At 53.2% G+C, this 25,638-nt stretch overlaps 1 protein-coding gene across 1 annotated transcript; it reads left to right on the top strand.

Moving 5' to 3' along the window:
* The first annotated feature begins 1,137 nt into the window (after positions 1-1,137).
* On the top strand, positions 1,138-11,110 carry LOC138915411 (ral guanine nucleotide dissociation stimulator-like). Its single transcript, XM_070221593.1, has 14 exons — positions 1,138-1,311; positions 1,750-1,866; positions 2,731-2,921; positions 4,374-4,486; positions 4,620-4,981; positions 5,764-5,979; positions 6,339-6,442; positions 6,920-6,986; positions 8,518-8,571; positions 8,990-9,064; positions 9,629-9,661; positions 10,027-10,148; positions 10,355-10,458; positions 10,784-11,110. Exons 1-14 carry the CDS (start codon positions 1,177-1,179, stop codon positions 10,939-10,941), a joined length of 1,851 nt encoding a protein of 616 aa, XP_070077694.1. The 5' UTR covers positions 1,138-1,176; the 3' UTR covers positions 10,942-11,110.
* The last annotated feature ends 14,528 nt before the right edge of the window (positions 11,111-25,638 follow it).

Below are 25,638 nucleotides of genomic sequence, written 5' to 3'. Positions count from 1 at the left end.
GTGAAGCAGGACCTTCAGTCTCAACTGAGGCTAGACTAGGGGAGGATTTGCTCCCAAGTCACTCACACGGGTGGTGTCAGGAGTCATTGGGACTGAGAGTCTGAGTCTCCATGTGACTGTTGGCTGGGCGCTCCCTCAGATCTCGCCTCCCTTGGCCTCTACATAGGGCAACTGAAATCATCGCCACTTGCTATCTCATTTCCAGAAATGTGACAGAGAGAGAGCGCAAGAGATGGAAACAGAGGGGGAGATAAAGGGAGGGAACTCAGGAAAGCAAGCAAGAGGGAAGTGACAGAGTTTTTGTAATTAAAACTTGGATGTGACATTCCATCAGCTGGGCTGTATTCTATTGCTCAGAAACCAGTTACTCAGGATGTAGTGGTTCCACAAGGATGTGCACAGCAGGAGGGAGGGAGCGCTGGGAGCCTTGGTGGAGGCTGCCCACCACATAGGCCGACAATGAGGCGCTTGGGTCTGGTTCTAAGGCCAACAGGAGACTGGGAAAGGTTGAATGCTAGTGAATGACAATATCTGAATTTCCTCGAACTTCCAACCCTTGAAGGTGCAGACCTGACAAGGAGCCCCCAAGGGGCAGGGACTTTTCCCAAATCACACGGCTGGAATCCAGGCCTGTTTGGAGAGGTATTCCCGACTGCATCCACCCCTTCTTGTAATTCTTCCACCTCTAAGTTCGGGGACCAGACCCAGGCGGCACCACCTCCCAGATATGGGAGGCGTTATCACATGTCCACCCGAAGACGTCCCTGGGAATGTGTTTCTAGCGCCATCCCATCGTGCAGGTTGGGAGACTGGGGAGGCCCTGAGAGGCACAGTGGCTTTTCCAGGACACAGAACTGCTAGGAAAAAGGAGATCCGAACTGGGCGCTCTCTCTTCAAAGCTGGGGCGCTGGTTCCGATCCCAAGGAGCTGTGGGGAGGGCTGTGATGGAACTTTCTGTACAGCTCGGGAGATGACACGGGCAAGGAGGGTGAGCGGTCAACAGCCCCGAGGGGGCTTTGGGTGGGTCTGATGGAGGGAAGGGCCCCCCATCCTGGAACCTTGGAGACATGACCTCACTTCCTTGGCGACCGACCCCAACAGAGCTTAGAACTCTGGTCACCAGGCAGCCATTTTGTACACATAGCCCATTTGACCAGAGACACTCGACACAGGAGGATGTGTTCGTGTATCCCCTCTTTGCGAGGCTCTGGCGCACAGAGAGCCAACAATGACAGTCTTCTCCAGCGCTGTCGACATTGGCTGAGACCGCACCTCCAAGACCTCAGGCCATTCGGAAGAAGGAACCCTCAGGTAACACAAGGCAGCCCAGGGCGGGCCACTCCGGGTCAGGCCACAAGTGTGATCCCACCCTCCCATGCGGGCAGCCCCACACCCCTTGACCCTTATTGTGTGTGTGTGTTGGCGGGCATGGAGTGACGGAAGGCAGGGATGAGCGTGGAGCTACCCTGGACGGGAGCAGACGGTTAGGGCTTGGAAGCCTGGCGGTATGTCGTGTTCATATCCCGGGTGGTGGCTGGCAGGATGGAAGGTGAGTGCTGGGAGCCAAGCCGCCCTACCCGTAGGTGAATCCCAAGCCCGTGAGGTGTCATCTCATTCGCTCCCTGTCTGGAGGTCTATGCGGATGCCCCTCTGTCTGTGCTCGGTGTGCGGGAGAGTTTTCCCCCTGTGGGCAAGTGCAGGCAGGCCCCTGCTACCTGCCGCCGCGGCCACCGGACGCTGTCTTTGCAGAGCTCCACCCAGGAGATGGTCCAGGAGCTGGCGCATGGGTCCTACGGCTCCATCTCCCTGGACAGGGGGCAAGTGCAGCAGACCACCGACCTTGCCCGGGGCTGGACTGAGGGGAGAGTGAGTGACACCCGGGGCCCTGAGATCACCGGGGTGTGTCCACAATCCAGAGTCAAATCTGGAGCCCTCCCCTGGACCCGCCCAGGGCTTTCCCACTGGAGTGTCCCAAGGGCCCAGTCCCAAAGGAATCTGGACTTCCACGCCTCCTCACCAGCTACCTAGGAGGGTGGGAAGTCGCTCTTTCCTAACCCTAGGCGGAGTAGACAAAACACTGATGTTTGCGCTTCACACTCGGCCAGGGGCATCTTTGAAATCTGCCATTTTCTGAATCTGAAACCTCTGTAACGAGGGTCTCAAACCTCCCTTTCGTGTAAAAGAAAGAAAAACCAGCGTCCTTTCTTGTAGTCAGCCAGATCCTCACAGCGTCTGTCTGCCCGTGCACTGTCTCCCGACTGGGGAGGGCTGAGGTTCCCACCAGACATTTCCCTTCATGTCAGGAGCACATGAAGCCTCAGGTGGGGGAGCGGGGGAGTCCTGCAGCCCTGGCTTAGGGCGGTTCTCAGTTCCGACCCACAGGACCCTGAGCAGCCACTTGGCAGCCCGAAGCTTCCGTCCTCTCATCTCTAGAATGGGGATGTTTGTGTTGGATTCGCTGGTCAGTGCTCTTAATGCACGCTTTGGTGCGGGGCGGTCTGTCCTTGCCAAGCCAGCCAAGTGTCCTGAGGAACTCATCGTATAATCCTCCCCCCGCCCAAACTCAAATTGGACTTTTCAAGCCTGGAAACCGGTTGGCTGTGGGCAATCCTGTCCCTCCTCTGCACACATCCCTGAGGGGCTCACAGTTCCTGGGGGACCTCCAGACCTTGACTTCCTGGAGGTTCACGCTGGTGCTGGTGACTCTGTGTCCTTCCTCATCTCACCCAGCGCGGAGAGTCACTCGGGCAGCGGAATGAGGCCTGCAGGATGCGGGCCCTCCAGGCAGGCCTGCTGGAGAGGCTGCCGCCGTCCATAGGACCAGCCTTGGCGCCTCGAAACATGGCCAACGTCACCACCATCGTGTTTGACTGCGCGGCTGTCCTCACCTCCCACGGGGTCCTGGACCACCTACTTGCTACGTGAGTGCCCAGCCCCTCCTCAGCACAGTGGTGACTCTGCCCACTGCCAGCTGTGTGTCTTGGAAACGGCCCTCCATCTCTCTGAGCTTCGATTGCTCCTCTGCAAAGTGGAGTGGGAGAGGATAAACTTCATCGGGTTCTGGTGGGCACGAATGGGATGAGCCACGGCAGGTGCTTCCCTGGGGCCTGGCTCTACAGAAGGGGCTGAGAGACGTGCCGTGGTTGTTCCTGGTTATTCTTTCCCTCTCCCCGATGAAGAGCAGTCTGCTCCCCCATCGCTGGGATGGGGCCTTTCTGAGTTTGCAAAGGCACACGGAAAGCACTCTGGCAGGGAGTGTGGGATTCCATCCAGCTGGTCGTGGGGCGGGTCCTTGGAGTAGCCAAGGAGGGGTCTCCGGGGCCGCAGAGGGGCCCCAGGCCCACTCAGCTACCGGGGATGCTTCTGGTTGGAGTTCATTCGAGAACACTGTATATTAAGCACCTGTGACATGCGGGAGCTTTAGAGACACTTGGCACAACGCAGTGAATGAAGCAGACACAGCCCCTGGACCCCCGCAGCAGCCTGAGACTCAGATAGTCACACACCATATCATCCACAGATCCTGTCCCCCGCCTGTCCCAGGGGATGCCCTCCTATGCTCCTTTACGACTGGAGGCCTCTTCCCACGTTCTCATGCATGATGGACCCCAGCGCCAACTAAAGACCTGAGTGTTCTTTGAGTGCCAGACGAGGGCCTCCTGTCTCCACAGAACAGGGCTGGGGGAGAACAAGAGGACAGAGGACTGTGGCTGGGGCGGGCCCGGCACAACTCTGATCTCACTCATCTTTTGATTCCTCTGGGAGGGCTGAGGTCTGATGGCTTCTACTGCAAGGGGATAGGAGTGAAAGAGAGCTGTGGGTGGGGTCCCAGAGCCCCTGGGAACCAGAGGGGAGGCTGGCTTGAGCTGTTCCCTGGCGACCCATCCCCACCACAGTCCCGTCTCCCTCCGCTTCCCCTTCTCCATATCCACCCCTTCTGACCACCACCAGCAGGCCCAGAAGAGAAGGGGTGTTAGCGAGCCGCTCACACATCGGCCTCAGTCCTCAGTCCACTTGCACAAGGGCGTGGAGGGCTGGGCTGGACTGTGTCCAGCCTCTTTGCGAGAAGAGTGGCAGTGGGAAGAAGAGACTCACACAAACCCCGTGTTCCACCTGCTGGATGAGCAGGCCTGCCACTGCCAGGATGGCCACACAGGAGTCAGCGCCGGGGTGGGACTCCCCCCTGGTGGAAAGGGGCAGGCACAGGGCCCAGACCCAAAGCAGGGTGCCTTGGGAGGACAGTGTGGAAGCGACGGCCAGGCCTCTGGCTCTGTGGCCCAACTGCTTCCGCCCAGTACCGCGTCTTCTATGGTGGGAACCTGGCTGGACCCAATGCAGGATTTCTGGGAGCCCACGCCCTTTCCCTCTTTCAGGATGCGGCTGGCCTCTCTGCGTGTCATCTGGCCTGGGTCGCACCTGGGAGGCCCTGCCTACCTTCCCCAGGTCCAGCTGCAACATCTGGGGCCCAGGAGGGCAGAGCTGGAAGGTGAGGGCACAGCAGTCTGGGAAGACTGTCTGCGGTGGGGTTCACGGGCTGGGGTTCCCTTCAAGACAGCGGAGTCTCTCCTGTCTTGTAAAGTCGGGTACGTAGGTGAAACTTTCTCTTTCTCCCGCTGCAGCGCCAGTTCCAGAGCTCCTGCCGGCTCTAGAGCCAGAGCAAGGGCCAGCTCCGGGGCCAGAGGCAGCTCCAGCTGTAGTTCCACCTTCCGCGCCGGAGCTGGAGGCGGCCTCACCACCAGCAGCCTCACCTCCAGCAGCCTCACCTCCATCGGCCTCTCCAGGGCCGGAGCGAGCGCCATCAGCTTCAGCCCCAGTGCCAGCTTCTGAGCTGGAGCAAGATGCGCCATTGACTTTTGGACGATCTCTGCCTCCAGCTGCCGAAGTCACCGCAGAAGCGAGCGCCGAGCTGAGAGAGGAGAGGCCTAAGCTGCTGGACTTCCCTCCGAAGCTGGTGGCCGAGCAGCTGACCCGGATGGATGCGGTGAGCAGCGGGGCTCTTGGGCTAGGTGGGGCCCGCCTTGGTGGGCCATCAGCTGCCCCAGACCTCCTGTTCCCTCAGCCGCAATCCAACGATGTGGGTGCAAGTCACAGCTCCCCCACTCACCCACCGGGTGACCTGGGCCACCTTCTGGCCCCCAAGTCCTTGCTGTCCCCACATGGACAGTAGAGAGCACACCAAGGGCGGGCACCTGCTGGGCAGAGTGGCTGTGCGGATGGATGAGGTCGAACAGAGAGGAAGCGGGGCAGAGAATAGCCCTCTGGTGGGGGAGGGAAGCTCACTGGAGTGCTGCCAAGTCCTGGGTCACTCACCCATCGGCCCAGGAGGCCTCAACAGCCTCCGTACTTATTAGACACCTAGTGCGTCCTTACCTACATGGAAGACAGGCAAACAAAGCCCATGGTTGTTGCTGCCTCGGGGGAACGTGCAGCTGAAAGGGGAGTGGGACCAGGGGGTGATGAGAACGGGTGGAAGATGCCCCTTGAGATGGGCAGGTGTGAGCCGTGTTCTGGTGCTTGGGGGAAGCAAGACTGGGCTGCGAGCCAATGGGACTTCTCTTCCCCGCCCCTATTGGGTCCTCGGTCATCCTGCGCTGGGCGGCCTCAGCGGACACAGACAAAACCCAGAGACTCCCAGAAGCTTCAGGCCACCTCCTCAGGTTCCTGAGCTGCAGCTGACCAGTGCCTCCTGCCTGGGGCTGCGGGGGCCTGCAGACTCTGAGCTCGGGTGTGGCAGGGTCAGGTGACAGTCCCCATCCTCCCCAGGAGCTGTTCAAGAAGGTGGAGCCCCGCCACTGCCTGGGTTTTGTGTGGTGCCAGCGGCCCAATGGGAGCAAGGAGTACCTGGCTCCCACGGTTCGGGCCACTATCAACCAGTTTCTTCACGTGTCCGGCTGCGTCATCACGACGTGCCTTGGGGACCTCAGCATGACGGCCCAGGACAGGGCCAGAGTCGTCGAGCTGTGGATTCAGGTGGCCAAGGTCAGTAGTGGCAGGGCCCAGGGAGCCCCTCCCTGGAGTCAGGGGGACTGCCCCTTCTCCTCTCGCAGCTTTCAGCCTTGAAGTCGGTGGTCTGGGCCTCGGCAAAGTCCTAGGCCCCTTGCTGCCAAGGGCCTGCTGACCTTGAGTGCTGGTCCCAGTGGTGGGAAGCTCCCTTCCCGCCCTGGGTTGAGCTAAAATCTTCCTGCCCGCGAGCGTTACTCATCAGCTCCCAGGTGTGCCCTCCCTCGCTTCCCTGGGCATCTGCCTCATCCAGGACAGCAGAAGCCCACGAGGGGACACAAGCCAGAGGAAGCAGGGCTCCAGCCCGCCGTCGCAGCTCATTCCCTTCCCTTCCTCAGGAGTGCCGAGTCCTTGGAAATTATGCGTCCCTGCGTGCCATCGTGTCTGCTCTGCAGAGCCCCTCCATCAGCCGTCTGCAAAAGACATGGGGACGAGTTGCCAGGTGGGTAGGCCGTGCTCCATCCAAGCACCACCAGGGCGGACCAGACATCCCCCGTGCGACTGCCATGGACCCCTCATTCAGCTAGGACCATCTGGGAGGCAGCGGACCCTAGGGATGGGGACTGGCCTCCTTGCTCGGGTCTCTGAGACTCTCTGAGACCCTAGGCAGTGGCTCCCCCCTTGTCACATCCTGGATTGAGCCACACTGGAGATTTCCAAGGGTGTACTTCGCAGCAACGGAGCCCTCATCGGCAACCAACGCTGTTAGAAACAATGTGCTCAGTCGGAGTGGGAATGGAGGCCCCAGGTGACCGCAGGAGAGCCTCCACCCGAGTCCCACGGTGACCTCAGAGCTCCGAAGAACCCGGGGAAAACCCTCGTCCAGGCCCCAGGCCCTTTGAACCTTCCGGGTTCTCAGCCAAAGGCATTTCGCCTTCAACCGCCCCGGGTTTTCTTTCCTCCTTTCCTCTCCCCTCAGGAAGAGCTCTCGAAAGTTGAAGAGGTTCATCAAAGACCAGTGGGTGAGCAGGAGGCAGCTGGTGAAGGTAAGACGGAGGCTGCACATCTGGAAGGAGGGGGAGCGAGAGGGGAGGGGACCCGGCAGGATGAGCTTTGGTTCTCCTGTCACGTGAAGTTGGTCAGGAAAAGATGGACAGGAAGAGGGATGTGCTAGCTCCATGGGCAGGTGGGGGCAGTTTGGGACAGGAGGCCAGGGGCATGGGATAGAATGGTGCGGGCTGGACTGTTCCAGGAGGCTGAGGACCTGGCAGAAGGTGCCGGTGTCTGGCTTCCATGCTGCTCCATCAGCTGCCCTGCATCTTCCTCCTGGCCACTGGCTGGAGCGAGTGGGCGGGCTTCCTTTCTTCCGAAGTCAGCCCAGTCTGTGCTCAGGAAGCCAGGGCCCCACTGCTCCTTCTGTCTTCACTGTGCCTCTCAAGAAGGGCACCCTGCCTGCCTGAGGGATGGGCACTGCCGGATCCCACGGGCCGGGGGCACTCAGGGGCTTCCCAGCCTTGGGACGGACACTGGACCTGGGACAGATCTGTGTCCCCTCGGTGACTCCCCACTCTGGCCCCTAAAGTGGGCGCTGCAGACAGTCCCAGTGGGATGCTCACCCAGGTCCTTGTTGGCGATGACATGTGCCCCGGAGGGCAAGGGCAAGTGCCCAGGGAACTGATGGCTTCTTCAGGGATCCTTCCCGCCCAGACGTCAGAAGTTTCCTCGTAAAACAGAAAGGAAATGCCACCCCGCAGTGCCCTGGTCGCCCCCTCCCCTGCTAGTCAGACGTGGCATTCGGGGTCCCCATCCTGAGCGGATGAAGAAAGAATTCTGTGCAGGGGAACTCCCTGAGGGGATCCTAGGGAGCTGAGGGCTTTAGCAAGGCCTTGGCCTCGGCCTGGGATCAGAGACTCCTGGGCGTTGGGGCTGGCAGAAGCCACTTGACCAGGCCTCCTGAGACACCTCATCTCCCTCCATCCGTGGCTCGGCCCAGCTGGGGGCCCGAACACAGCCTGAGAGTCCCGAGGACAGCACTGTGGTCAGCGGCTGGGCAGAGGGTGGTGTGAAGGCAGAGGAGACAGGGGCCTGTGGCTGGGAGGGGGAGCAGCCTCTCCTCTGGGGCCCCCTGAGCAAGTCCCTGCCCCTGTGTGGGCCTTGGTCTCCTCATCTGGGAGCCAGAGGGAGATGAGCCGTGGTGCAGGCCTCACAGTGGGTGCCGAGGCTCAAGGGTGGGGAGGAATGTGGGGAGCTTGGACCTGGCTCCAGAGGCAGGCTTGAGCGGAGAGCAGTGATGACGGTCAGATGACGCTTGGGCCTCAGGAGACTGTGGGAGGCAGACAGAGTTCGTCAAACCTTCCAGACGAGGTAACAGGTTCAGGGAGGCCTGGGCGGGCCCAAGGTCACACAGGAGTGAGTGTTGGAGCTGGGATGGCTCTGGAATCAGAGCACCCTGGAGGCGGGAGCCGCAGGGGCACCAGGTGACTGGGGCCACATGTCCAGGGTCCCCGATCTGGGAGGGGTCTGGGAGGACACTTGGAGGGGAGCGTCGGCTCACTGGCCCTGTCAACACCCTGGCAGGAGGCGACCTCTATGTTGACCAGCCTGGAGACGGGCCCCACAGGTGCCCAGAAGGTAAGGGTGCCTGTGGAGGAGGGGCCCAGGAGTCGCAGGAGAGGGGACTCCCCTTCCTAGCCGGAGGTCTCTACCAGCAGAGAGGGAGCCTTTCTCCTCCAGCCCTGCTCCTGGTGCCACAGACCTGAAATGCCTGCATTGGAAGTGACCAGGAGGAGGCCTGGAATGGATGGGCGCACAACGGATTTGGGACAGGGAGGGGCGGGGACCACGTACCCTGGGTTTTGCCAGAGCCGGCTGCTGGGAGGTGCCTGGAGGAGTTTGGGGTTCCTGGAGGAGAGAAGAGGAGGAAATTGGGGGGAGGCCGCCTAGGTGGGTAGCTTGGGCTGGGCAGGAGGCTGGGGTGAGGAGTGGAGGAGAGGTCTTTGACGGCTCCTGAGAGCGGGATCTCATCACCGTCTCCACCCCGCTGGCACAGGGGCTCATCCCCTTCCTTGGCACATTCCTCAATTACCTACTGCTGCTGGACACCAACATGGAGGATTACCTGGAGGTGAGTGAGCCTGGAGGTGGGGCTGGGGATCAGGATTCGGAGATTTGGGAGGAGAGACTTGCACTGAGGCCTGAGCTCACAACCCTTGGCAGAGTCCTCTCGTGAGGGCCTCACAGCCACCCCGGGAGCTGGGTGTCATGGCCATCTTAGTGATGAGTGAATATAGGATCCAGGTGAGCCGCCAGTCCAGGCTGCCTGACTGCGGAGCTGCTGGAGGGTGTGTCTGAGCTGGACTCAGCCTCTCCCTCAGGCCCCGCCCCTGCAGGGAGTGAAGCCAGGCCCCTCCAAGGCAGGAAGCACACGAGTGGCTGAGCATCCCTTCCTGCCTGAGGCCTCAGTCTGTCTGTCTGTCAGAGAGGGCTGTCTTAGAATGTCCCTGAGCCATAGCCCCGTGGCCTCCTTGCTCTGGAGCTCAGAGTCTTGCCCGGGACCCATTCCCGTTTCTGGTAGCGCCTGCTCCCTGGTCGACCCTGCTGGTAGAGCAACCTGAGAAAGGGTGGAGACGGGGGCTAGCTATGGGCTAAGGGGGCTGTTGCTCATGGGCTTTGGCTCTCTGCCTTCCAGGGAAATGAGATCAATTTTGAGAAAAGGAGTGAGGTGAGCAGCTGTGGCCTCCCCGTGCGGAGGGTGGGGCTGTGGCAATCAGAGACTCCTCCGGGGAAGACCTTCTCTGGCCCGATGCCTTGGGCCTTGCTTTTCTTGGGAGAGTTCGGCACCCAGAGCTGGGAAAGCCGTCCCATTGGTGCGTGGGGGAAGGGGCTGGCACCAAGGACACCTTCCTGCAGGAGGAGCTATTTCAAGCCAACTGTGAGAACGAGCAAGTCCTGCACGGAATTGGAGGGAAGGAGGGTTCCCATGTGGGCCAAGACCCCAGACCAGCTCCTTGACCCTCTTCTCACCTGTCTGAGTCCCCAGCACGGTCCCCCACCCAGGCCCCGTCTGCATCATGTCCTTTCTCCCAGGAATTCAAAGTCACCGAGCAGATCTTCCTGCTCCAGGAGGCAGTCCATCTTTACCACATTGAGGCTGAGGAGCGATTTGGGGCCTGGTTCGAGGCCATGGAGCCCCTCAGCGAGGATGAGAGGTGAGGCGGGGCAGGAGTTGGTGAGGGCAAGGCGGACTCTCTCTGATGGCCAGCTCCAGGGAGCCCGTGCCCGTGGCTTCCGGGTCAGTCCCGGGGCTTGTCGCATGGTCACCCGTGGGGCCCTGGGACTCCAACTGCTGGCCGTCTCTGGGAGGGTCACCTGAGGTGTGGCTCCCGGTAGCTGAAAAGTCCCCTCTGTCCTTTAGCTACAGCCTGTCCTGCCACCTGGAGCCCCCACAGGAGAGGGCCGGCAAGATGCGCCGGTTTTTCCTGCCCAAGAAGAACCGCGCGTCTCTCAGCTCAGGGCTCGGTGAGTGTCCAGACAGGCAGGGACTGAAGCCAGGGGCTCCGGAAAGCTTCGGGCTAAGCACGGGCCTAGGGAGATGGACAGCCGGCACGGGGATCCCAGCTCCACTGCTGACCAGGCCTGTGAGGGACAATTCCCTTGACCTTTGTGGGACTCAGCTTCCTCTTCTGTGAAATGGGTGAAGCGAAATGCCAGCTCCCATGTCAGGGACAATGGGGTAGTGTTGACTGAACACTCAGGACAAGGTTTGGAGCAGAATGCAGTGGGGCTGAGGTGTTGGGCTGGGATACTGGTGTGACCCCCCCAATCATCAGTGTCTTCTCTTCAGTCACCAGACCCCTGACGCAGAACCCAGCAACAGTGGCAGATCCCGGTCCTTCCAACAGCTCGAGTGCAGCCTGCTCTTCAGCGGCGGGGACGCGGCTGGGAAACACGCGGGGCCCCAGGCCGGCTCCTCCCATGCTGATGGGGAGAAGAACATTCTAAGCCTTTTCCTGGGAGCCCTGGAGCCCAAGAGGGAGGGGACGACCCCACCCCACAGGCCTGGCAGCTCCACCCCAGCGCCTGTTTACCACTTGGGAAGGGGCCGTATTTCTTTCGTGTTAATAGTTAGTACTAGTTTTGAATTTGATGTTAAAATCCTGTTTCTGTTCCAGCCTGCGAGTCACGGTCTGGTTCTTTCCCCTCCTGTGCTCGTGTCAAGGAGACACAGACTCTCGCGTTCCTCCTGGAATGAAGAAATCTTGCAGGGTCTCGGCTTATTGTATGTGAGAGAAGGGAGAAGGGCCAGGCCCCTCCCTGGATACTGAGGGACACCTCCGCGCCCCCCCTTACTCAGAGGACGGCTTCATTTCAGTGTGGTTCACGTGGGCCAGGAGCAGAGACAGCACCCAGAGCTCCTGGCATTTAGAGGGTGGAGGTACTTTCACAGGCAGAGCAACAACCACTGGAATGCGGGTGTCTTTAAAATGGCACGGGCCAGCACCACGACCTGCCCCAGGACAGTGGCTGCTTTTCCACCCCTTTGGAGGAGAGGCCACGTTTTCGGCTTCTCTTGTGGAGGTTCCTCTTCACCAGATGTTAGGAACTTGTCGTTTTCTAATGAGGCTCTGGACAGCAGCAGCTCTAAGTGCAGAGAACGATGTAAAAGCTCAAAACGTGCATGTGGAGGGTCAAGGCCGGAGAAGGTCATGTGCAGATGGACTAAGGGCAGGCAGGACCCTCCCTCCCCCGGCCCCTCTGGGGGCTCCATGTTCACCCTTCACCTGGATTGGAATCCTCTGGGATCCTGGTCCACGGCTCTGAATTCCTTTCCCTGCAAGTTTGGTATCCAGGGGGACAGATCTGTGATGCAGCTTTGAAGGCTACATCTGGGCATCCTTCCCGACGCATCACTGCTCCTTGTCCACCAGGATTTCCTGCCTCCGTGCACTTCCTTCTGCAATTCTTGGAAGGGCAGAAATTCCCTCGAATGCCTCGGCCTCTCTGTCCCGTACCTCGTGGCCACTCCTCCCTGGCAGGGTCTGACGGATCACGGGTGGAGTCTGCTTTGCAAACATTAGATACCCTAATCCTGGCCAAAGAATGACCTATACTCTCCCTCGCTGCCCAGGGTGACATCTGGGCCCCTGTGGTTCTGAGGTGTGTGGTCTCAGGCAATCACCTGTTCACACACTCAGGCATGTTGTTTCTGACTCATCCTAACGGGGCAGGAGGACCTGAGCCTATAAACCATGCAGCCCCTCGGAGGGCTGTGTTCTCTTGCCCAGCCTTATGCTCCGTTTATGGTGTGGGTGTGAACCTTTCCCGTTGGAAGCTTTCAGAGATGAGTCGTGAGAGGAGGGTGGTTGAGGGGTCCAGCAGGGAACGCAAGCAAACGGATGACGGGTAAACACAGCCTGACAAAATTAAAACACTTAAATGGTTCCAGTCTGGTGGTGAGCAGACACTGCTCCGAGCTCACTCCAAGAACCCACCCGGTGACCAGGAGCTAGAGGGTTACCACCTGGCATTTTGAACGCCCCCCCCCCCCCACCCCACCCCGGGAAAGACCCTGTAAGACTAGGACCGCAGGAAGTGCTTGGCCCTTCTGAGTTCTCCCCTCCTTTCTGATGGCTGCAAGTGTCACCCAGACACACAGCAGCGTGAACCCTGCCAGGGAGGCCTCCTCAGTACGGCCAGCAGCTGAGGAGAAATGCTGGTTCCCAGCAGCCCAGGCCCTTCTTGGTATGGCACAGCCATCCAGGAAGGTGACTTTCTAAATGGAAGCCGGAGCCGGCTGTACCTTCCCGCCACAGAGAAAGAGAAGTGCCAAGTCCCAAGGCTAGTCCAGGCCCAGGAGGAAGACACCGTGTCCAAGGGGTTTCCCTCACAGGGCCGTGAGGCTCCTGAGAGCCGACCCTTTGGTTGCAGCGCTTTGTTTGTCATGAGCCTACCAGACGGCAGAGGACAATAACTCGCTGCCTCTTTGGGCTTCCAATGGCCAAAAATGAACTGATCGCCAGCAAAAAGAGGCCCACATGTGCAGCACCTGTATCTCATCAGTCTTTATGTTACTTTGATATAAATTTTAGAGAGAGAGCTATATATATATGTTCACTCACACACAAATATATCATGCACTCTAACTTATTCCAAACAGAATCAAGAAATAATACTCATACTCCTCAAATGCACGGTTTTGCAGCTGGTTCCCTCTCGGTAGCTGGTATTTATAAGCACCTTCTTCCAGGACCCATTTCATCTTCCCTTCGCCCTCCACAAACCCCGCGGCTGGTCATGGTGCTCTGCCTGGTTAGGGGACCATAACCTGCCTTCCTGAAGGGTCTGGGTCATGGCAGTCCTACCTGGATTGGATTCTGCTCATTCCCTGGGGACTTCAAGCCCAGGACGTGCTAGCCCACAAAACGCGGTCAGGAATCTCCTGAAGTCCACACGTGGGCTTCCTCCTCTCCAGGCTGAGGAGCAGAGGGAAGCCCGAGTCCCAGAGGAACACGAGGGCTCCAGACAGTGTCTGCTTTGCATGTCAAGATGGAGAAAACTCAGGGGAAACTCTGAGGGTGAAGCAAGGCAGTCCGTTGTCATCATTCTCTGCACTGAATCCACCCAGACGGTTCCAGCAGAGGCTCCACAACAAGCAGCCCCAAGCACCCAGGCGGGAGGCCGGCTGCGCTGTCCTGCCTGGGCTTGCCCAGTACATGCATGGTCTACATATTTTGCAAATGACCACAGCTGAAGATGCCCAAGGGCTAAGATTCACCCTGAGCTAACATCCATTGCCAATCTTCCTCGGTTTTTTTTTTTTTTCCCTTGAGGAAGACTAGCCTTGGGCTAAGATCTGTGCCCATCTTCCTCTATTTAACACGTGGGATGTCTGCCACAGCATGGCCCGATAAGCGGTGTGAATGTCCACAACCGTGACCCGAACGTGCCAATGCCGGGCCTCCAAAGTGGAGTGGGCCAGTTTAAGCCCTGCGCCACCCTAGGTTATTTTAACACATCACTCTCAGAAACTGATAAATCTGTCACGTGAAGGTAAGCAATTCTAAAGAGGATTTCCGTAATACTGCAAGCTCCATCCCTCCAATAGACAATCAAGTCCTAACAAGCAGCGGTTTATTGTCACGTTGCTGATGCCGGAAAAGGTCTCTGTTGACAGCACGATCCCTCAAAGGCCTTGTCCATTTCTGTGAATCCAATTTCCAGCACATAGAGATCTAAAGATTGAGGCAAATGTGGTCTTTCCTCCTTGCAACTCTGAATTAACATGCAATAAAGAGCAGAAAAATGGAGACCTGGAAGCAGACCTCTTATTTGAGAACAGAGATATACCAGCGCTTTTGAAATGATCTTTGGAGTCTACCGGAGTATTGCACAGAAGGAATGATCCATTCCGACTAGGTAGGTTTTACTGTGTCGCTGTGAGGGCGACAACGGAATCATCCCGCGAATCGGTAACTCTCTGTGACTTTCAAGCGCAGATAAATAATATACTTCGGAAAGGAAAATGCGAGAGCACCGTGAAACGGAAAGCCCTCCTTGCTCTACTCAGCTGAAATCCAGTCTCTCCTCCACAAGAAATCCCTGTCTATGCTTCCTACGTCCCACAGAGGAGTTTAATAAAAGAAAAGGATTGGTATGTCTTGAAGTTGCAAGAGCTCAAGCAAGAAAACGTGGGACCCTTCAAGGAGACGTCAGTGAAGTGCCGGGCTCCATCTCAGGGGCACCAGCGTCTCCTCTCTTTCCTGGTGCTGTCAGCACATCCTTCTTGGGCGCTCACTTTCTCTGCCTGGCTGCTGAGCCTGTCCACAATCGCTCTCTCCCGCCCTCTTCCCCGTCCCCTCCTGTTTGCTCAGATCTTCCACAGTCACCAGCAATTGTTGGCCGTGGAGCTATGGGATGCCCAGACCAGTTCCCAGAATCATCTCTGCCAAATCTGAGGAAGGGCAGGGGTGTGTATGGGACTGGACGGGGCACCCCATGCGAGCGCACCCCGCAGGAATTCACCTCTGCTGCAAGGTGCAATTTTGCAAGGCTACGGCAAGTTCCAAAGGGCTTGCCACTTCTCTCCTGCCAGCAGACCTGTTGGGGCTGGTGCCACGTGCTCTCCCAGTGACCCCTCACTGCTGGGTGGGATGGCATTCTAGTAACTGGCCTTCTGAATATGTAACTGCGCATCCTCAAAGAGATGGGAATTCTTAATCCGGGCTTTGGTTTGGGTTGATTCCCACGATCACGCAGCTTCCTCTGCGAAGACTTGACCATCATCACTTCTTTTCCTCTCGTCCTGTAAAAGTAATCATGAAACTGGACCCAAATGAGAAATGAAGCATGGCTTCTTAGGACAATTATCTCAGTTTCCCTGTACTTCCACCCTTCCTCTCTCCCTCTGGAGCTCTTCTGACCTGTGTCCCAGGACATCGTCAAGCAGATTTGGGTCAAGGACAGAAAGCTCAAGGTCAAAACTCAGGACTGCTCCAGATCAGTTTTCCTCCCCCGTCTCGTAACACCCCCTCCTTGTTTCAGTGTGATTTTATTCTCTTTTATTGCTCTTGCCATTCTCATCTGTGCAAGTCCTGGCACTCTCTCTGAGGACACGTGATCCCCCAGCTTACTATAGATCCCAATTCCCATCCTTTCTGTGTTTTCTGACTATTCCTTTGGTTAACCCATTGGCCAGTTGTTGCTCTTAGCCTCTTTAGGGTCTAAATCAATTGTGACATTATCAACTACCCCACTCTTAGCGACTCACTCCCAGGTCCTGACATTTACATAACCCAAACGATCATGTTCACAACTAAATAAGTTAGAGTCCAGCCCCATGGCTGAGTGGTTAAAGTTGCGTGTGTTCTGCTTCAGGGGCCTGAGGTTTGCGGGTTCAGATCCCAGGTGCAGACCTACTCCACTCATCGGCCACGCTGTGGAGGCATCCCACGGACAAAGGAGAGGAAGACTGGCACAGATGTTAGCTCAGGGTAATCTTCCTCCTAAATAAAGAAATAAACCCTTCAGAAAATGTATTCATCCACCACAAATTCCTGATTTCCAATATGTCTTCAAACATTCGTACAGAAGATACCTGTTCCTTCAGATCGGAAGTGATGCCAGATCACCATGTCCTCACTTTAATTTCCTCGTGGACCTGTCAGTCCTACATTCCACGGACTGTGATCTCAATAATTTCCTTGAAATAATCAAAAATTCCTTACCACTCGTCTTATTTGTGTTGTAAAACCCGGGAGATCCTGATTATCTGCTTTGCCATTCTACTGCTAGTCTTATGATAACTGCTGAAGAAAAAGCACACAACACGATATTTTGTCATCACCATAAAGACAAAATCATCTGCATCAACTGGGAAGCATCCATAATGCCTGGACATTTTTTTTCTTTTTTCATCTCTCGGGTCAATAGCAAAAACACCAAGGCACTCAGTTAACAAATGGGCAAAGGAGTAGAATAGCCATTTTTCCAAAGAAGACACACAAATGGCCAACAGCCACATGAAAAGGTGCTCAGCATCACTAATCTTTAGGGAAATGCAAATCAAAACCACAAGGAGATATCACTTGACACCGGTTAGGGCGGCTATTATCAAAAAAAGTAGAGGTGACAAATGTTGGTGAGGTTGTGGAGGAAAAGGAAGCCTTGCAACTGTTGATGGGAACGTAAACTAATACTGTAATGATGGAAAATAGTCTGGAGGTTCCTCTAAAAATTAAACCTAGCGTATAATGTAGCAATCTCACGGTATTGTGTTTTGTACTTCAAATTTCTAACAGAGTATATATTCTGTTAAGTGTTCTTAAAGCAAAATAATGATAATAGTAAAGGGGGTGGGAGAAAACTTTGGTAGATGATGGATATGTTTATGGCCTCGATGGTGGTGATGGTCTCATGGGTGGACACTTATGTTCAAATTCATCAAGTTGCATACGGAAAAGTATGACATCATTACCGATTCTTCTGCACCTTAAAACACAACATGTCCTCATCCAGAAAATGAATATTGACTACGTCTGGGGACAGACGTTAGTTAGACTTATCGTGGTGATTATTTCACGATACATGCAAATCATTATATTGTACAAATGAAACTAATATAAAGTATATGTCAATTATACCTCAATTAACAAGCGCACACATCATACAAGACTATTTGAACACTGTAAACGAGTTCAGTGAATCCCTGAAACTATCCCATCCCCAAATGTCACAGGAAGCAAGGAGGATGAAGTAAGATGGAAAGTTGTTGTGCAAAGCTGCATGCAAATTAAAATCCTTTAAGTTGCGTTCAGCTGCTGTCACTGCAAACCAAGACAAGCATGGACAGTCCTTGGTGAGTCAGCTTCCGGTCAGCTCTTCCCCAAGGCCCGGCAGTCATGCGCCCCTCCCCTAGTGGGTCACTCTGCTCTGTCCTCCAAAGTGGCCAGCAGGAAACCCTGGTAAGATTCTGGAGGACAGCCGCTTTCTATCCTAGATACTCACGTTTTAACAGACACTCGAGATGAAATGTCAAGACTTAAAAGCATAAGTGTCTATTTGTGTAGTGTAGGGTATAAGGGAAACCATAGGAGGTCTTTTCAGCATCTCTCAACTCATAATGCAAACATAGCCCTGTCTTCAGAAGGACCGTCCTTGGTCTTTGGTGCAGAGTAGGGCATGTCGCAGGTGGCACGAAGGACAGGTTGTAGCAGCACTATCCTCACTCCAACAGAACTATCTCACTGGACATGACCCCGTGGGTCTCCAAAATAAGTTACTGAACATAAAGAAAAAAACCTTTCTTGAGAGGGGCAATTTTACCGATCAAGGGAAAACTTCTGAATTTTCGCATCTTATAACAAATAAATGATATGTCCTATTCTATCCTAATGAGGTAGCATGGGTACTTCCATAATAAATACTTTTCATTTTCAGTTCAAACATGCTCAGCTGCTTTCAAAAACCAAAAAACCAAAACAGAAACCCAGGCATGTAAAATTAAGTGTTTTAACTTGATAAAGTACTAACACAGCAGTGGCTTCTAAGGGAAGAGCTTTCAAACGAAATGATCATTTTTGGTAATGACCGTAGAAGATGGTGCTATCGCTGTGAAAGGATGGAACCAATCCAGAACGAGCCAGCTTTTGATTAAGGACAACGGAATTGAATCAGATGCCAGAAATACTCACTTGGAAATCAAAGTCCCATCATCATCCCTGGAAGCATTTCTGGAACTTTCCCTTTGGACACAAATTTTTGTCTTCCAAAGGAGCAGACATAATACAGAGCAAATAGCAGACAGAGGAAGATGAGTCCCAGTTTGCCAGGCACCAAAAGGGAATTAGTGGCCCTGAGTCACATCTCTAGGAGCCCCACTGGGTGAGGGCTTTCACCAGGACCACACATGTCCACTCAGCAAGGGGAGTCCTCAGGGATGTTCACCTTACTCCCCAGCCCATCGAAACTGAAACAAGACAACCCAGAGAGAGAGAGAGAGAGAGAGAGAGCACATGTTAAATTCAATGAGTTGGGGGGCCAGCCCCACGGCCACGTGGTGGAGTTCCCGTGCCCCGCTTCAGCAGCCCAGGGTTCGGATCCTGGACAGGGACATGGCACGGCTCATCAGGCCATGCTGAGAGGGCATCCCACATGGCACAACCAGAAGGTCCTACAACTAGGATACACAACTATGAACTGGGGAGGGGAGGTTGGGGAGAAGAAGAAGGGGAAGAAGAAGAAAAAGATTGGCAACAGATGTTGGTTCAGGCGCCAATCTGGAAAAGAAACAAAAAAAATCAAATGAATTGCTCACGTAGGGCACGCAAAGCGTCTAACTGTGAGGTGAAACAATGGAAAAACAAACTTACTGGCCTCCTGGCAGGAACCTTGTTCTTTAATGAGCACAGGCCTCGTGCTTCACTGTCTCATCCCCTGGGATGATGCTGTTTGGTGCGACAGAGGATGAACTTTCCCTGCAGAGGTCAACATGCATTTGTTTTTATAAAATCAGGATTCTGCTCTATACTTTCATATCTCGGTTGTCAAATATCCACTGTGATTATAATCATTTTACTATTATTTGAGACAATTTCAAAGGTTACACAATATGCAATCAAAAGAATGTCCTAATTTGTTCCACAGTGGCCTGAAGGGAAAGTCACCAGACAACAGGCGGGGAGGGAAGGCTTACTTCAGCAGCAGTTTGAACAAAGGGATCTCGGAGGACCTGACGTTTTGAACTAAAACGGAGTAGAGAGTAGGAATACGTGTGTGGATCCTGGGGCGGAGATGAAGGGTGACTGCTCAGTGTGCTGGCAGCAGCAGTGCTTGTTCTGTCAGGTGGTTCTGAGAGTTTGCGTTAAACATCACTCCCTGGATGTCAACTGTAGTCATCAGACGAGATCGGAGACCGAGAGGTGAAGGGGTGTCTAGTTGGCGAGGGGGAGTTAACAGCTTCCGTTGGAAATATGTTTGCTTAAGGTGCCTATAACATACACCTGGAGCATTATAGCTCTGAAATAAGATCTGGACGTGGTTTTTAGACATCGTCATCATAGAGATAACAGTGGAAGGCATTGAAGCAATAGAAGAAATGCACAAGAGTACTGAGACAACGTAGGGTCAATGGAGAGAATAGGGCTCACATTGAGTCCTGAGCTTTCGCAATAGTGCTGTGTGAGAAGGACCCTGTGAAGGACACCAGGGAGTGTGAGCTGGTTCACAGGCAGTCAGGAGCCTGAGATGTCGAGAAACGGAGGACAGGGAATCATTCCAAATGAAAATCGTGGCCCGGTTCTGCGTTTGTTCCAAGTAATAGAAAGATGCAGAAACACTCTTTGGATTTAATTATGGGGAGATAGCTGTGATATTATCAAGATTGATTAATACACAGACCATTGTCTGAAGTGTGGGGGAGTGAGGAGCTGGTAATTCCATGAACACTGATCTTTCAGCTTCATTGTGAAGGGGAAGGAAGACGTGGGGCGAGAACTAGAGAGAAATGGGTTCAGGAGAGGCTGTTGTTTCAACAATGAAGAGATTGAATGAGTGAAAGGAATTCGATGGGGGAGGGGAGGGGAGATTGCTAGCAGAGAACATGACGTTTGGAATCAATAATAAAACTTCTCTAGAGAGGAGGAAGAAGGGAGACAATTAGGCTAAACCAAGGATCAAGATGAATTTTCAATGGAATCAGGAGAGGAGTCATTGATGGTTAAGAATGGTGGGATATTTGTAGACTTTGCGGCAGTGAGCTCAAGTATTTCTTGTAATGATCTAACTCATCAACATAGCAGGAGATGACCCCCTTGGTGGAAAGTGAGGGGAAAGGCAAGAAGTTTTTAGATTGGAAAGGCTCGGTGAAGGTCTGAACTGTTTCTGAAGCCCGGAAGGACGCACCAACTATCACGGCGCCGTAGGATGTAAAGGGAAGGAAAAGGAGGACATGTCGCTTCTCTCCTGTCAGGATGTGTGTCTGCTGGCACAGCCTGAGCCAGCAGCTGGGATGGCTGCTTTGTGTCCTGAGAAAACAGGGTCCGAGGTGGAAACCTACACCGAGGACCGGGCCGGGCAGTTCTACGGGAGATGTGCAGTGACATGTGGAGAGCCCGCGCTGCTCAAATCACAGCCTAATGTGCTAATGACATCTGAATCCCCCAATACACAAACACGCACTGTGGTAATGTCTGGTAACACCAGCTAAATTGACAGGAAAAATGTCACAGCTCAGTGTCATAAGATGGACACTGAGCATCCTGGCTGCTAGAGTATTTCGGGTCTTCGTTGTTGTCAATCTGGATGTTTCAGACATGCATCTCTCTTCTCACCACTGAGACTGTGCCTGTCGCCTCCTACTCAACCTCTGAGGCCCCACTGCGATGCCGTCGTCTTCCCTGACGCTTCCTCCTTGGCTGGTTCACCGTGTGCTCTCTGTGCTCCTGACGGTTTGCCCCTCTTTAGAGCTCTTTGCACGTGGACCCAGAGTTATTTCTTTACCCTGCATCTTTCTGGCTGGTTTGTGAGCAGGGTCTGTCTCTTATTCATCTTTGCAGCTCTGTTCTTCCACACAAGAATGCCAGCAGAAGTTGAGGGACATACCCTGAAGGGAAGACTTAGTGATTGTATTATTGGCGGTACTTTGATGTTTTGTTTTGATTTTGGTGAGGGTGCTAGAGGGTGGACTGCCAATCAGTGACAGTCCCAGTCGCTCAGTGCTCAGCTTATTATTTTGACTTGAATTTTACTAATGAGTTTGTGTCATTTACTCAGTATACAACATGCTTGATTGGGCTAAATGAGGAGAATTCCATAACTCAGGACCTGCAGGGAGGCTGATGCATGCACAGCAATCTGCAGTACTGTCCCCAAAGTGGGATTACACAAGTCTGGGCAAAGTCCTCGGAGGACCAGGAGAGGGGGCCCAAGGAGGATGTGGTTGAAAACCAGAACAGTGATGACATCGCTTCACATTTTGCTCCCTTGACACCCTCAGACCTCAGGGCTTTGCTGTCTATGATCATTCTCAGAGTGCTGGGAAGCCCGGTATGTATCGCACTACTGCCGTCCCCACTACTGTAGATTTTGGTAGAGTGTTTACCTTGGCTTTGATTGTGTCTCTACAGAGCCAGCCACCTGGTGGTCTGCTCATGTCGGGTCACACTTGATATTTAGCCTTTTGTGGTCAGAGACAGCGCTGTCCTGTGTATTCATTCCTCTGGGGCCTAGAACACAGCAGGTGTCCAATCACTAGGTGGAAGGCATCCATCCTCATAGAGCCTTCAACTCTGTGCTTTGTAATTATCGACTTTAACAGAAAGATTTGAAAGTACAGTGCTTCGCAGTAATTTTCTGATATTGTCAAGAAAGACTGTCCCATCAAGAATATGAAGCGTATCTTTATGAAGTGTCTTTACTTGAATGGGGATTAAGTTGGCTGCCCTGGAGACATTTTCCTGTCATTTCTGTTCGTCTACTTGCTAGTTGCATTGTATCTTTGATAAGTACTTTCTCAAGATATTGAGCAGTGTTTGCTAAATCTTGACTTCTGTTTCTTTTATAGATAGTCACTGATGATTTTCTCCCATTCCTATCGGTCCAAAACTCTTTCATAAAGAACAGATTTGAGTATCTTCTTATTCACTGTGGAGGCTTTTGTGGTCATGATGTATATCTCATAGACTAGACCTCAGGGATATGATGCTTTTGATTAAAGATGAGTATTTATTATATTATTATGGTGTATGTAGGAGGAGAAAAATTGAGAAGGAATGATGGTTTTCAGTTTCTCAGGTATGTGTATATATATATATATAAACATATATATTGAAAATTTTGGGGGCCGGCCCAGTGGCGCAGTGGTTAAGTTCGCACGTTCTGCTTCTCGGCAGCCCGGGGTTTGCGGGTTTGGATCCCAGGTGCGAACATGGCACCGCTTGGCAAAAGCCATGCTGTGGTAGGCATCCCACGTATAAAGTAGAGGACGATAGGCACAGATGTTAGCTCAGAGCCAGTCTTCCTCAGCAAAAAGAGGACGATTGGCAGTAGTTAGCTCAGGGCTAATCTTCCTCAAAAAAAAAAAAAGTTTCTTAATAATGGACGTGTTACTTTTTAACTCAGGATAAGATAAAATTTAAAAAAAAGAAGCTTGTTTATGATATAAAGGTGGAGTTGAGAACTGGGATATAATGCAGGTAAGTCATACCCAATGGAATTTACTGCAGAGCCGTGTGTTTTCATCCCTCCATTGACAAGGTGGACATTCACGCGGGTCCAAGTCAGGCTGAGTTTGCCTGGTGACCAGCTCTTTCTTCTGACCATCACCTCTGGGATGTGAGTTGCTGTCAGTGGCCCTGCTGTGGGGACCAGGGCCGGTCACAAGGTCTGCTGCAAGCCCAGGAGAGTCCCCAGTGATCCTGCTCCAGGGCCAGAACATCAGCATACCGGTGACTCCGTGTGGCTTTGTTTCCTGGGTGTATCTTGTAGGTAGCCTTGTAGACTCATCGGGTCATATTCTGATCCCTGGAATCTATGACCACGTGGCTCCTCTTACTGAAGAGGAAAAAACAAATGTACGAAGCCATTGACCTGGACCTAGAAGAATACCGGAATAGCAGCCAGGTTAAGAAATTTCTGTTTGACACCAAGGTATGATCACAAGTTGATGGATAATCTGAACAAAGAATGATGGTAACAAATATTTTCCCAAGGCTTAATTTACTGTGTCCTGTTTATCTGCACATCTTAGAACTGAAAGCAGATGTTAATTCCAAGGGGGACTTTCACTTTCAAGGCCACTTCCCTGTGGTCTAGATCAAGCAGACCTTTATCTGGGGTCCCACTGGCACCGGACTCAGGCACCTAACCGTGGAGCAATTGCTCATTTCACAGATGCGTTTTTCCAAATCAGTTTTCTGGACTCAATCCCAAGCCGGCCTGCAGCCGGTGAGCTGGGCTCCCTAACTGTTTAAAGATTGAGGATAGTCTGAGGTTATTCCAGCTCCATGACCCTAATTGTTCATTTTTCTAGACAAAACCAAGAGACTTAGGGGCTAATCTGTAGACTGCCACGTCACTGCTGCCTTGGTGTAATAAGTAGACCCAAAGCCGAAAGCGTTACTGGCAAATTTAGATTTTTTCCTTTTCCCTTCTCCTCCTCCTCCTCCTCCTTTCTAAAACGCTTGCCTGCTAGGGTGTTTGCTAGCTATGGCTGGTTCCTGGGGGAACAGCCAAGAGAGGGAGAAGCATGCAGAAGAGAGCGATAGAGTTTCTTATCATGAAGTGTAGCTCTTCCTCAGACTAGCTCTACAGCGGCCATAGCAAGATTGAAAACTGGCTCAAACATCTGCAGAGTTCTTTGAAGCCTTCTGAAAAATAAAATACATTTAGCACACAAATTATCATCGCAATGACTGGGATAGAAATTTATAAATGAACCCAAGTTTCTGAAAGGGCCCCTTTGCCATCTAGTAACTGCAAACTTCAGCGACGAGGGGCCCTCGCCAATGGGAGTGGCTTGGGCAGGCGAAGGCAGCAGAGATCTCGTGTCCTGAGGGGAAAGTCCACTTGTACTGTTTGTCCAGACATATCTAAGTGAGGCGATAATTAACTTGCCATTAACCGTGTCACAGATGTACAGAAATTGGTGATGCAAGCAATACAATTCAACTGAGTTTTAATTAAACATTCTTTCATATAATAAAATACTTTTATTTCAATTTAGGAGGAAATTCTAATGCACCTATGGAGGTACCCATCTCTTTCTATTCACGGGACTGAGGGCGCCTTTGAGGAGCCTGGAGCTAAAACAGTCATACCTGGCCGAGTTGTAGGAAAATTTTCAATCCGTCTAGTCCCTCACATGAACATGTCCGTGGTGGAAACACAGGTAACAAACGTGCATTGTTCTTCTGTCCAGCAGCGCCGTTCCTGAGAGCCACATGCCACACAGTAGTGAGCAACTCAGTTGTTAGCATTGAAGTATCACTTTTTTCCAATACAGAAGGGACTGGAACAAATGTCAAGAAACCAACAGGATTTTTGTTCAGTAAAAATCTCTTCCCTCAATTATATGCAATTACAGTCATCAGACAAATAACCATTTGGAGTTGGAGTGATGGGAAATTTTTGAAAACTAAATGGTGCATAAAAAGGCAAGATGGGTTTTACACACAGACGGAGAAGCTACTTGTCTACGGCTGGACTGAGCCGGAAAATCTTTACCCCCAGCGTTGGTTCGTCCATGATGTCTGAAATGAACCCCCTGAAAGCAGCCACCTTAATGAAAATGTTTGTGTCTGGAAGGAGGTGCGTGCCTGAAGTATCGACCTATCATCAGTGTACCTCAAGTTGCACAGAAGGTAGACTCTGAAGAAGGGAGCTCAAGGAATACCTCGGCGCCCTCTCTCCATCCACTGTCCGCTTTTATCGTCGTCTTAGCGCTAATTACATTCTCAAAGATCCTCCTTCCCCTCTGCGTCCCTCCGTCTTTTTGTTTCCATCTTCCTCCCTCCTTCCCTTTCTGGATGGACTGTTCCTCCTCCTCACAGCACACACTTTACATGAGCGCAGGACGGTCTTCGTCTTGCTCACAGCTATGTCCCAGCACCTAGAACAGTTCCTGCCACGTGACAGGTGTGCCTTAAATGTTTGTCGAAGGGATGAATATTTCAGAGTATGGAGTTTTTCTCTGGTGGATTTCCATAATGGCAACCGGAATGGAGCCCAGGGGAGAGAGAAAGATGCTGTCAATGAGCCTCCTTCACAGCTTAGCGTGAAATTGCTCCCACTTTTTGGAAATTTCCAAGTGTGCAATGTTCCCAAAATATTCCTTAAGATACTGATAAGTCCAAAAAGAGGGATATTCAAATTGAGAAGTTCTACTTGTGTTGTGTTTCATAATTACCTCAAACATTCATCATATTTGTATTACCCACAATATCATTCAAGGTTTCATAATTACCCAAATTCATAATAAGCCGACATTAACAGTGAGACACTGTGGTCGGGGAGGGGTGGGGACAGGAGGGGGGATTGGGGGGTCTCGGGAGGGGTGGGAGTGAGAGCAAGCATTCCTCACACTGGGCGCAGCTCTCCGTCCTGGAGACCCGGCTCACTCCGCGTCCTCCCTCTGGAAGAGCTGAGGGAAAATCAGAACGCTTGAATGCGTCAGCTTGGGATTCCAATCAGTTTCTTGATACAAGG

This window comes from Equus caballus, chromosome 9, assembly GCF_041296265.1.
Source record: "Equus caballus isolate H_3958 breed thoroughbred chromosome 9, TB-T2T, whole genome shotgun sequence".
NCBI classification, from domain to species: Eukaryota; Metazoa; Chordata; class Mammalia; order Perissodactyla; family Equidae; genus Equus; species Equus caballus.
The sequence above is the reverse complement of the archived record's forward strand: the minus strand, read 5'-3'. Positions and strand labels throughout refer to the sequence as shown.

Coding starts and splice junctions, on each gene's coding strand:
- LOC138915411 (XM_070221593.1), top strand. CDS start 1,177: ATGTGTTCGTGTATCCCCTCTTTGCGAGGCTCTGGCGCACAGAGAGCC. Junction 1,867..2,730: donor GGGGCTGGACTGAGGGGAGA/GTGAGTGACACC, acceptor CATCTCACCCAG/CGCGGAGAGTCACTCGGGCA. Junction 10,459..10,783: donor GTCTCTCAGCTCAGGGCTCG/GTGAGTGTCCAG, acceptor TCTTCTCTTCAG/TCACCAGACCCCTGACGCAG.